The sequence below is a fragment of the Oryza brachyantha genome, chromosome 1 (genome assembly GCF_000231095.2).
Source record: "Oryza brachyantha chromosome 1, ObraRS2, whole genome shotgun sequence".
Lineage (NCBI taxonomy): Eukaryota > Viridiplantae > Streptophyta > Magnoliopsida > Poales > Poaceae > Oryza > Oryza brachyantha.
Genome location: NC_023163.2, coordinates 2,204,433 through 2,216,576, shown reverse-complemented (window position 1 = coordinate 2,216,576; position 12,144 = coordinate 2,204,433). Strand labels below are relative to the sequence as shown.

The 12,144-nt window shown below is 42.7% G+C and overlaps 4 protein-coding genes across 5 annotated transcripts; 2 read left to right on the top strand and 2 right to left on the bottom strand.

Annotated features, from left to right (window-relative positions):
* Nucleotides 1-148: 148 nt before the first annotated feature.
* Nucleotides 149-1,780, top strand: LOC102721777 (lectin-like). 2 transcript variants are annotated; one of them, XM_015832714.2, is made up of 4 exons: nt 149-364; nt 438-677; nt 772-890; nt 1,248-1,780. In XM_015832714.2, exons 1-4 carry the CDS (start codon nt 164-166, stop codon nt 1,621-1,623), a joined length of 936 nt encoding a protein of 311 aa, XP_015688200.2. In that variant the 5' UTR covers nt 149-163; the 3' UTR covers nt 1,624-1,780. The 2 variants fall into 2 exon arrangements, with proteins under 2 accessions (XP_015688200.2, XP_006643774.2); XM_006643711.2 differs by having other exon boundaries at nt 294-364; nt 443-677.
* A 270-nt stretch (nt 1,781-2,050) lies between these two features.
* On the bottom strand, nt 2,051-4,759 carry LOC102722818 (serine carboxypeptidase II-1). The gene is made up of 9 exons (XM_040527681.1): nt 4,306-4,759; nt 4,125-4,220; nt 3,965-4,057; nt 3,750-3,835; nt 3,398-3,661; nt 3,093-3,220; nt 2,899-2,994; nt 2,605-2,710; nt 2,051-2,512 (listed from the first exon to the last, which is right to left on the bottom strand). The coding sequence occupies exons 1-9, from the start codon at nt 4,682-4,684 to the stop codon at nt 2,348-2,350; spliced, it is 1,413 nt and encodes a 470-aa protein (XP_040383615.1). The 5' UTR covers nt 4,685-4,759; the 3' UTR covers nt 2,051-2,347.
* A 1,352-nt stretch (nt 4,760-6,111) lies between these two features.
* On the top strand, nt 6,112-6,984 carry LOC102722541 (protein THYLAKOID ASSEMBLY 8, chloroplastic-like). The gene is given in 2 exon segments (XM_040527581.1): nt 6,112-6,901; nt 6,904-6,984. Coding segments are annotated over 2 exon segments (807 nt in total). The 5' UTR covers nt 6,112-6,160; the 3' UTR covers nt 6,970-6,984.
* A 380-nt stretch (nt 6,985-7,364) lies between these two features.
* LOC102721489 (importin subunit alpha-2) lies at nt 7,365-11,835 on the bottom strand. Its single transcript, XM_006643710.3, has 11 exons — nt 11,689-11,835; nt 10,800-11,022; nt 10,198-10,351; nt 9,889-9,991; nt 9,501-9,685; nt 9,263-9,342; nt 8,764-8,914; nt 8,267-8,348; nt 8,090-8,148; nt 7,690-7,995; nt 7,365-7,544 (listed from the first exon to the last, which is right to left on the bottom strand). Exons 1-11 carry the CDS (start codon nt 11,765-11,767, stop codon nt 7,380-7,382), a joined length of 1,587 nt encoding a protein of 528 aa, XP_006643773.1. The 5' UTR covers nt 11,768-11,835; the 3' UTR covers nt 7,365-7,379.
* Nucleotides 11,836-12,144: the final 309 nt, after the last annotated feature.

Here is a 12,144-nt window from a genome sequence, read left to right as displayed (position 1 = left end):
TGCACGCCGATTTGGATTTGAGCTAAATGCGATGGCTTAACTTGCGCAGGCTGAGGTGGGACGGCGCGGTCCGGCCGATTTTGGCGGACCAACTTGTCCCGAATCTAACCAGAATATTTCTAGGTGGGTTCATCCCATTCCATTTGGCTCTCAAACCAAACACATGCAAGAATGGGTTAGTTCTGTTCCATTCCATTTCAACCTTCAAACCAAACACACTCTTACTTCCTTCCTCAGCCGAAAGTTAGATTCTCCAGAGCTGGCGTCTCCTGGAAGCACATCAAATTCATCACCTCGAATCAGATTCCATGCTCGAAATCTTGTGGAAAAGGATAATTCTATTTCCTCCTGGTTTTATCCACCGGTAATCTTGATGCTGTCTTGTCCGATGAACTTTTTTTCTCCGAGCATGGCTGTAAATTCCCTCTAAATATCAGCTCAGAATACGTGGCTCAGATGTCCTGGCCTTGAGATCTCCTGCATCTACATATATCAGTCACCTGAAGTCTGAACCACTCTTGAACTACAGAAGCTCAGCGAAATTTACAATGGGGGCATCACCGTCGCGGCCAGAGCCGCCTCACATGTTCCAAGAGATTGTTGCCGAGGAGAAGATTACTTCATCTTCACTGGAAGATCAGGTCTATTATGGCATCTACTTGGCTGGGAAAACAAAGGTTGTAAACTGGCTTCTGAACAAGAATTGATATAGAAGTCCTGTAAGCTTTTGCTTCTGAACATGGTTGATGTTCTATACTTGCTGCTCTGCAGAAGTACTGGGTGGATGACACAACTATGTGCAACTGCTTCATGCTGTTTCCCAGAGCCTTGACCATCATTTGGGGTGGAACCCCACAATACTGGACTTGGTACCATCTGAAGGATGGAAGGTACTACTATTTACTCTTTCTGTTCTTAAATAAGACAAACTTTCGGTTTTCATGTCCAGCGTTTAACCATCTGTCTTATTTAAAAGAATTTCAAGAAATTTAAAAAAATAGTCACACCTAAAGTACTATTCATGAATTATAATCTAATAAAAACAAAAATATTAATCATAAATTTTTTGAATAAGACAAAAATTAAACATCGTAGGTAAAAAATAAAAGATTGATTTATCTTGGAACGGAGGGAGCAAGGAGCATTACATATCCGTCTATGAATAATAAGAAGGTAGATTAGGTCTTGCCTCAGGAATTAGGCGTACTTCTCTCATTGTTCTGAATCTGAAATTTTAACTCAAACAGCAATGATGCTGACAATCAGATCGAGGTGGCGTCCCTGCTCAACGTCTGCTGGTTAGAGATCCATGGCAAGTTTGAACTGGCCTATCTTACACCAGGAGTCACCTATGAGGTGTTCTTTAAAGTGATGCTTACGGATAGAGCATACGGGTGGTCAGTCCCAGTGGACCTCCGGCTCAGTCACCCTGACGGAACAGTCCAGCAGAGTAAGGTGAATCTGCAGGAGAAGATCAGGGGGAAGTGGCTGAGGCTCAAGGTTGGGGAGGTGAAAGCACAGCAGGGGCAGCAGGGGCAGATTGAGATATCCATGTTTCGGCATGGTGGGGCGTGGAAGAGAGGGCTAGTTATCAAGGGAATCAAAATTCTCCCAAAACTATGATTTGATACTCTTTTGTGACCATTGATCTTTAGCTGTTGTTTGTTAATGTAAGATAAGATCAGCAGAGTGTTTCAGAATAATGTGCGAGTGGTACATAGTTCGAGTGCTGTAAATGAATATTTATACATCTTCCAAAACTGATGTTAGCACCCAAAAATAATCTGTTGGTGAGTAATTTCTCTCGTTTGCTGTGACTAGTTATTGTTTACTGCAATCTATCATTTAGTATGTACCCCTGCTGTGTAACAATGGATAGCACAGGAAAAAAAATGATGGTGATAGGCATGTTTGATAAACGGTGATAACAGATAGGGTTAGGAGAGGGCAAGATAGAGTGGCTTGAACTGTATCTAGAAAGATAGAATTATGAGTAATTTTACGGTTCTTAAGTAAGTACTATGAGGTGAAACGCGCATGATAGATATGTATATTCATTATGTGTTCTGGCTTGTCCGAGAAGCAAGCTCGTAAATTTTGGAGCTACATTTCCATCTCGCCCTTATGGTACACATCAACTAAAATACAAAACTTTCAACAGGATGAGCATTATTTCTGATTTCTGAAGTTACTGGGAATATATAGTTAAATTAATTAAGAATGATGAGTGGCCAGATGTTATTTGAACAGATGAAATCCGTTCATCAGAAAATGTGCGACCCAGGCTTAAAATTATACAACATGATGGCCTCGCGGCATGATCTTCCACATTAAATGGAAGAAAATTCTAAAAGGACTGAATGCTATGTACAGGCTGAGGCATGGGATTATCTTGCAGGAAATGCTCAAAGAGCTTTAAGGCTTGCCGCGGACGATGGAGAGGAACTTCGTGCCCTGCTCCTCGAATCGTCACCAGTGTCAATCCTTGGTACACTTGACACCAACCAGCAACCTAAGTATCATTCACACCATCAACAAATGATAAAGATAGAAAAGAGAATGAGCAATAGAACTGGCAGGGTTGTAGTGCTGTCACTGACTAACCTCATCATCATCATACCAAGGATACCAATTAGTCACAGTAGGTAGATGGAGTGCATCAATGGAGTATCTTGTCGCAGTGAGGGGGACTACAGAATCAGCATCGCCGCTGCCAAATTATCCAATATAAATAGTAAGTTCACATTGATTGACAGTTCCATTACTTTTATATTACTGTACCAGACACTATGATTATCATGATTTACGAATCTATTAGATCATTAATAATGCCGCTGTCAAAGAGTTAGGGTACAGTGCAAACCATCTTTTCCGCAAAACAAAATGAAATTGGTGTACCTGAAAACCCATATTCTTAGACCGGCTGCAATAAGTTCACGGTAAATAGGAAGCATGGACCTTGGTGAATCTTTCCAATAATAAAACAAGTCATCGCTGAAAATAGTTACCAGAATCTCAGCATAGATTACATTGCCAAACAGACTTTGCTGAACTACTTGTGATTATAGCAAGATGAAATCAATTGAGCAGACCTGCAGGTGGTCCAGGCATACGGTATTCCAGTGACATTAGCATGAAAAGCCTTTTGCACCTCTGGTAGGTTGTAATACTTGGTGGAGTACTTTTCAGTGCAGGGATCATATCCTCTAGGCAACCATGGCTACATTTTTAAAATTGCAGTTAGGAAGCAATAAATGAAGTAATTCATGTTTCACCGTATATTCAGAGGGTGTCTGAATAACACTATAAGCAGTTGCGTTGCTGCACATTGATCAAAACCATGCTATTACCAAAAACCAACTGACTTCTAGTTTTAGTTTAGAGTGGACAAACTCACCATGTTGCCCTTTATTAACCTTCGCTTGAGAAACGAAGTTTTTTTACAGGTAGGGGTGTAGATGCTGTATGCATCAATGTTCCCTTGTTCAGCCTCGGCCACTTCATAAATCTTGTCACATGCTTTTGATGGGTGTGCAGATGATCCAAAATCACAGGACACCTGCAACTTCTGATATGTATCATCGGATATCAACCCGTGTGTCCACCAGTACTCAAATGTGCCAACATAGTCATGGTAATCGTCGATTACCGCATTTCCAACCTAGCAGTTTTGAAACATCAACTGATCATTTATAAATACAAAGTGATCAAAAAAATGTATTCTTTCAGAGAGCACACAAAGTTGTCACCATAAAGCCTTTAAAGTTTAGGACAGGCTTATCAACACCTTTGTTATTCCAGTACACTAGCTGAGACAACTGAGGGACATAGTGCCCTGAAAAATAGTAATTGCAGCAAGAGTGAATAAGCTGAAACATAAAGAGAGTAGTGTATATGCAATGGCTGGTACTGCTAAAATGCAGAGCTTCCATCCCATAATCAACCAATTATGATTGCAGTTCACCTCCATAGCTCTCTCCGGAAATGTAGAAATCGCGGTACTTGTACTGTGGAAACCGTTCCAACCAATTCACCAAGAAAATATACGAATCATGAGCTGCACACCAGCACTAGCATCAGAGCTACTTCACAGTAAACAAGAAGTTGAATTGCTTCCAAGTCACCTGTCTTGTTATCACCAGCAGTGAACAGATCGGAGGTGGTGTTGGAGTAGGAGTAGCCGACGCCGGCCGGTGAGTCCAAGAACAACATGTTGGCCACTGCAACCAAACGAACAATCCATCGAAATGAAGAGCGCATTTCGGGACTCAAACGAAACGGCCGCCATGAGAACAGAAATTGGACCTTTGTTCCAGGGATAGGGGTTCAAGTAGAGGGACTTCCCGTCGGGGTTGATCCGGAACGCGCCGAGCTCCTCGGACGCGCCGTAGCCGACGGAGGAGCACCCGGGCCCGCCGTTGAGCCAGAGCACGAGCGGCGCGGGCGCCGGGTCGGCGACGGCGGCCTCGATGAGCCAGTAGAAGAGCGCGCGCCCGGCCGCGGCGTCGACGGTGACGTACCCGGAGTACATGGAGAAGCTGACCGGCGGCTGCCCCGGCAGGGCCGTGATGCGGTCCGCGGCCGCCGCGGCCGTGTCAGTGTCACCGACGGCGGCCGCGGCGGAGAGGGGCAGAGGGAGCCGGGACAGCGCCAGGACGGCGGCCAGGAGCACCGCGGCCGCCATTGGCGCCCCTCACTGACGGGTCAATGGGGGGCACGGGAATGGTGAGCTCTGCTCAGAGCAGTGGATCACTTGGTTGGTTTTGGGACGCGTGCAACGCATGGAGTGGTAGGTGTAGTTCACTGCTGCATCCGTCCCCAAATAATATAGTTTTTCGTTTTTCCGTATCCAATGTTTAATCATTTGTCTTATCTGAAAAATTTTTATAATTAATATTTTTATTTTTACTAGAGAATAAAACATAAATAGTATGTGACTAATTTTTTTAAAGTTTTTATATAAAATTTTCAAATAAGACGAATGGTCAAACGTTGGACACGAAAAAATAAAAAAAATCTTATTTCGAGACAGCTAGCGATCTAAAATTAAAATTAAATTTACCAACAAAATATCCATGCTGACGGTTTGGGATCAAATTTTAGCGATGTATTTTGCTAGAAACCACACAATACTCCATGAGATTCTGTTTTTGGCTCATTTCGACCTAAAACCGAACATAATTTTATCTTATCTAATATTGGTAATGATAAATTTTCTTATAGATATATTTTGGTAAAGGCAATTTTAGCCTCAAAGCAAACCATCCAATAGCAATTTTGGTAAAAACAAAGTGCCGTGTGTTTCACTTTAGCTGTATACAGTGTAGTTAAAAATATTTATCGTTTACTACCAGAATAATCTTATAAAATTAAATAAGTTTATGGTATTATGATAGTATTTTTTAAGGAAAAACTATGTATATCATTTGTTTTATATTTAAACTAAGCATTTCAGAAATAATTAATGAAATTTTAAAGATTTGACCAAATATTGTCCTAAATGACAAATATTTTTTACTGGAGTGAGCATGACCGAAAAAAATGCATTCTATGATACCACTATGTCATTCATCTCTGAATATAAAAAGTGATAGATCTAGATGATACTTTATAATCCATTTGTTTTGAATTATACTTCCACCGGTTAAAAACATTTTGCAGTTTAGGGTAAGATTTGGCTAAATTTTTAAAAATTCGATAACTAATTTTATGTAACAAATTTATAATATCTAATAAACTTTATAATAATTGATAGTACTTTTTAATAAAAATCTATGTGAATAATTTATTTTTTAAACTAAGCATTTATGAAATTATTGATAGTCAAAATTTTATAAATTTAATCAAATCTTGTTATAAACAATAAATATTTTTGACCGGAGGGATTAGGAAGTGTTAGAGTTAGATATGGAATTGTTTGGTACATTCATATGAAGAATTTAAATGTCTTCAGATTTTTTCCGAAATGAATAGGAATTAATGTTCAAACGGGTGATGAATTTGGCTTAAGATCGCACTTGAATATAGTGAAATACCAAAAGCAAAAAGAAAGAAAGAAAGAAAGAAAAGTTAAAAGGATCAGACGGCTCCCAGGCTCCCATCTCCCTTCTCCGCTCTCGCTAGCTTCCACTCTCTCCGCGCCTCAAACAATCGACGAGCCATGGCGTCTCTCCTCTCCCTCCCACACCTCACCTCCCCGACCCGACGCGCGAATCCCGGCCGCCATAGCGCCCACCCCGTGCGGGGGCGCATCACCTGCGGCCCGCGCGACAACCGCGGCCCGCTCCAGCGCGGCCGCTCCCTCTCCACGGAGGCCATCCTCGCCGTGCAGTCCCTCAAGCGCCTCACCTCCTCCGACCGCTCCCCGGCCGCCGCCGCCGCCGCGGCCTCCTCCTCCCTCGGCCGCCTCCTCAAGAGCGACCTCCTGGCCGCCATGGCCGAGCTCCAGCGCCAGGGCCACTGGTCCCTCGCCCTCGCCGCACTCCACGTCGCCCGCGACGAGCCCTGGTACCGGCCCGACCCGGCCCTTTACGCCACGTTCGTCTCCTCCTCGCCGGCCTCCGAGGACGGCGCCGCCGCCGTGGACGCGCTCGTGGAGGCGTTCCTGGAGGAGAAGGAGAGGGGCGGCGGGTTCGTGGAGGGGGAGGAGGACGTGTACAAGCTGACGCGGCTGGTGCGCGCGCTGGTGGCGAAGGGGAGGGCGCGCGCGGCGTGGAGGGTGTACGAGGCGGCGGTGAGGATGGGAGGCTGCGAGGTGGACGAGTACATGTACAGGGTAATGGCGAGGGGGATGAAGCGGCTGGGGCTCGAGGAGGAGGCGGCGGAGGTGAAGGCGGACTTCCGGGAGTGGGAGGCCAGGACCTCGTCGCCGGCCGGAGACTTGCTCGACGAAATGCGCGCGAGAGAGAAGAGCAGCACAAATGCCGCTTAACTGTGAATCATCTGTGGTTAGCGTTTAGTTCAATTTGAGGATTACACGAGCTCCTTCTCTACCCTACCCGTAGCTTTTTTTTTTTCTCTCTTGTTATTATTGCGATTTATGCAAAAGAAATTAGAGTGTTTTGCTACTGTAACTAGCAAATATTTCCAGCATTTTGCTACAATCTAATCATACATAACACCGTCTATGACGTAATAACATGAGCGTTTTGCTCATAATTTTCACAAGTGTCCGTAAGATGAACAATGGCAGGCAAATGATTTTCACATTTAACAAGTCCACAACACTGGAGCAGTAATATACGGCTAAGGTACATGGCAAGCATACTAATTTTCACGTCATCGTAATTCAGTACTGTGAGAATGCGTATTACAGTGCGGACACATGAACAGCTGCTGCCCTTCCAACCTGATGTACGAATGGTATTCAGCTATGTCACTCACTCGTCGAGGCCATAATCCTCGCCGAAGTATTCGTCGACCAGCCCATTCGCCATGTTCCTCATCTGCTCGTTGTCGTGGAACTGAAACCTCTCCATGGCCTCGATGCCGTCCTCCATCTCCACAAGCTTTGGGCCTTGCTTATTGGGGTACCCTCTCATCACCTGCAAAATGGTATTCGGTTTTTTGTGAAACCAAAATGTATCTATGGAAGAAGAAACATGTGTTCAGCAATGATGCTTGCCAAGTGAACAGGGTTTAAAGAATAAAAAAAAAAGAGGTAGCAAACACAGTAAAGATTTTTCTCACCAGTTCTAGGAACTGAAGCCCAAGCCCTGCAGTATCTACATCAGCAGATCTGACCAAATGTATAAATCCTGGAAGGGCTCCGCCATCGACGATAGCTACTAGATGTTCCACAATTATTGTTGGGAGTTCACAATTTCCAGTAGGGACAACACACAGATTTCCTAAGGTGTATGCTGCTTCCCTGCGGATGTCAAATTGTGCGCTGGTGATGAGGTGTATCAGCAGAGGCGTGGCCTCACTGACAAAAATCAGTTTCTTGTGCTCAAAACTGCCTGCAGCTATATTTGACAGAGCCCATGATGCCTCCTGCAAAAGTAGTCCACAAATTTCATAGGGTAAATCAAAGAATTACAGGAGTTTTCCAAGCCTAAACAGGTTCAACAGGTAACGGAGAGCAGACCTTTCTGAGAACCCTGTTATCACTCTTCAAACATTTTATAAGACCTGACAATGCTTGATCTAATAACAGCAATTAGTTAGTGCTTGCAATTTGAAATGATATTCTCCAGGAAGCAAGGAACTGTTAGCTGATGAATAAACACAACATGATACAGTAGGAAAATGATTGCGAGCTTACCAATGATATTGTTTCCAACAAGTAGGACTGAATCAACCATGTAGTCATCAGCGGCTATAAGATTTCCCAGAGCCCGAAGTACCTAAACTTAAAGTAGAAGCATCAAAGTAATTGCAATGTAAATTCCATATTCAGTATATATATTTGATAGTAATTGCAGAATCCTAATAAGTGGGAGTAAAAATATATCCTTACAAGTAACTATTACATAAATGGTAAATCACTATCACCTCCTTTACCAAATATAAACTAATAAAAAGATTCCTCCCAAGGAGATATGAACTGATTATAAAGTGCCTGCCTTATTAACAACCAGATTCTACAAAGAGTTATTAATGTTATCGTTTTGAACTAAGAGATGTAACTTTTGATACATAGGTCAGTTTGTATGTAACTTTTGACGCATAGGTCAGTTTGCTGAGCATTAGTAAAAGGAAGCAAAACTGTGAACAAGAAAAAGGAAGGAACATTATGAGACAGAGGGAAATGGATCATACCGGGATGAGCATCTGCAAGTTATCAGATGAGAACAGTCGCCCAATCAGCAACTGAGGCACGGAACTTCTTACTATTAATGTGATAGCTCTTTCTGAAAGTGCTGAAAGATAGACCACAACCCATGCCACCTCAGTTGCTAGTTCTTCATCCCTGATGAATCCAGGTGTTACTCTCAATAATAGTCATGATTAAAAAGGTCCACACCAGTTCAATAATCCATGCCATTGAGAAGTTATGTCAAATTCCTCAAACATTAAGCAGAGCTAAATCAGCTGCATAAGGAAGATAGTACCAACTGCCAAGCAACCCAACAATACAACATACCACACAATAATAACTGATGGAAAGAACAAACGGATAAGGAAAATAGTACCAAATATACAACATAGCGCAGAAGTATATATGATAAGATTGACAAGAAAGAGCTACTGCAATACTGCCAATATAAAGCAATCCAAGTTCAATGCAAAATAAAAGGATGTCCATGAAGATACATACCCCTTTTCCAGGTACATTATGATTGCATTTAGCACGCCATCAACGTTAATAAGTTCATTTGCAGCCTTCGGATCAGGCCCCTAGATTACAAGAGAAACAAATCGGTTAGTGAAGTGATGCTCAGGGAGTAGATAAATGCATGTATTGAAAAGGTCGTTGTAAACTTATAATGGTGCCTAAAATATCGCTTAGAAAATTGAGACTCATCAATGAGAGCAAGAGAGTTTATGAGTACAACCTTGATGAGATTTGACATAGCCCAAGCAGCAGTTCTTGCTGTAGAACCCTTATTGGATAGCATTAAACGGGTAAGAGGCTGCAAAACACCTTGTGCAAGTAATGTGCTTCTCAGCTCTACTCCTTCACCAGCAACATTACCAATGGCCCATGCACATTGCTCAGCAACAAGTGTGGAGCTCTTTTCTAACCAACACATGTAGTTTGATTAGATTTTTCGCATAGTCAAAGGTCCAATTTCGAACCAAATAGTCAAAAAAATGTCTACAAGTCATCATTCTTGAGAAATGTGTATTGCAAAGAAACACGGAGCAATATCTTCCTAGTGGGAATGGAGATAAGATTGAATAGCACTGTTTAATTTCGACCAAAAGAGAGATGAAACCAACCACCAAGGTGAGCAATAAGCAATGGTAGAGCAGGCAGCAAGGATTTTGTTTCTTCTGGTTCCCCGGCTGCTATGTTTGTAAGGCACCAAGCTGCCTCAAGCAACTGCATAAATCATGGAGACATGAATGGTCTGGATAATAGACAAAGTTACAAATAATTATAACAGAAGATATGCAATTCAAATGCTGAATACATTCAACTCTACAACTGAAAACATAATAGCATTGAAGTTAGGGTCCAAATAAATATAAACCTGAACTCAGTAATGAAGATCTAACTATGGAAACAATTAGTGCAGCATGATCAACCTGCTCATCTGATGATCCAAAGGATAGATATTGCACTAAAAGAGGAACCGCTCCTGCTTTAATTGCAGCATCAACTAGAGGTACTTCAGGCTGTGACAACAAGCGTCTCAAATCACGAAGCACCTCTATCTTCTTCTTCTGAGCACCTTTCCCCCTGAGAGAAGTCATATTTACTGATGGTTAAAGATTACACTTCAGAACCTGAGTACTTTCAATATATGCTTCCACATTTTCATAGTTTTTAAGTTGGAACTTATAAGTGTTTAAACCTAACCTTTAGCACCTGACAACATGTAAAAGACAAGTGAATAAAATAGAATATCTAAGAGAAGAGTGGGACATTTGGTTCATGTTGGCGGAATAGGGTTTTGAAAAATTCATAGAATGGCAGTGAAATATAATGAAAATCACTCTTCATGCGCAATATAACCGAATTATAGAATAAATTTTGATCATCTGTAAAACAAATGCACAACAAAATAATTAAAAAAATGTTAATTACACAACCAGGTATTTTATTAGGAAAAAGAGAGAGAAGTGAATAATGTTCATGACAGGGGCTTATATTAATACATAAAAGAAATGTAGGAGAGGGTCTATACTGGTTTGACAAAGCAGATTTCAATTCTTCAACAGTATTAGCAGTCTTTGCCTCAAGAGATGCTTTCCCCTCATCAACCATCATATCACCCTCTTCCATTTCAGCCTCATTGCTGCCAGAAAGTGGAGCTCGACACACACGCTTTGCACGGATCAAGGCTTCTCGTCTTTCCTTCCCAATTGCAATAGCTTGTTCCCTCCTCCGGCTGGCTGCTGTGTTGCGCACTGAAACCAGAAACCCAAACAACTAAAGGCTTTGATAACTAGTGCTCTAGAAACAAAGCTTTCCACGAATATGATGAACCAGAATGCATTTAGTTTATTCTGTACTTTGTCCTTTTTTCACCACTGCAGTTCCACATAAGATTAGTTTAGTAGGGCTAATGTGCACAGAATCAACCGACTACGGGTGCTTATTCCTAACATTAGATTGATTTTTTTTTCCTAAAGAACCTAACATTAGATTAATTGGTGTTGAATCACAGAGCAGGTGCCCTTAGTAAGCTTTAAAACAGGTTAATCGCATTCACAGTCCAGTACAGGTCAAATAGTTGGCTACGGCATGCTAACCTGCTAAATTTACCAACCTCAGTCACTCATATGGTTCATTCTAGAGCCTAGAGAGGTACAAGATACCATTATCGACCTACTGTTTTAATTTCAAGCTTTTTAACTTCTCGCTGATCCAACCTAGCACTATTCGAACCTTAACGGAGAAGAGGCTCTCTTCTCCAATCTCCAGGAAGGCGAGAAAGCTATACTCGAAGCAACCGGCATGCGCACCCAAAGGGCGGTTTTGGGCGCGCTCCAGCAGGCAACCCGCGCGCGCCAAATGTTCCACGAAATTCCAGAACGACGGCGAGAGGAGGAAACAGAAGGAGATGCGCTGACCTGATGACTTGATTCCGTCGCGGTGGTTCTGGAGCGGCGAGGCCGAGGACGGCGACGGGGAGGCGCTGTCGTCGGCCATCTTTGCTCCGGCGGCGGGGGAGCTCGACGGGGACGGCCGCGAGGTTGAAATCAACGGAGGAGTAAACTACTACTCCAGTACGCAACGGCGCTAGACTGGGCCGGATTTGAGGCGGTTTGGCTCTCTCTATCCTCCAACTAGTGTGTGGGCCTCACCCGCCTGGCCCAACCCAACTTGTCCATTCCGTTACACTTTGTAACATCAAATCGCGTTTGATTTTGATTTTAACAAATCGTGTTGAATTCTGAATGTTTCGAAATTGAGCAATAAATATTATGTTTCGGTCTATCTTGTATTTTGCCACTGTTGCATTGAATTAAAGCCGTTGAATTCACAGCTTCCAGCCGATTTGAGAACACAATGAATGCCAGTTTCAA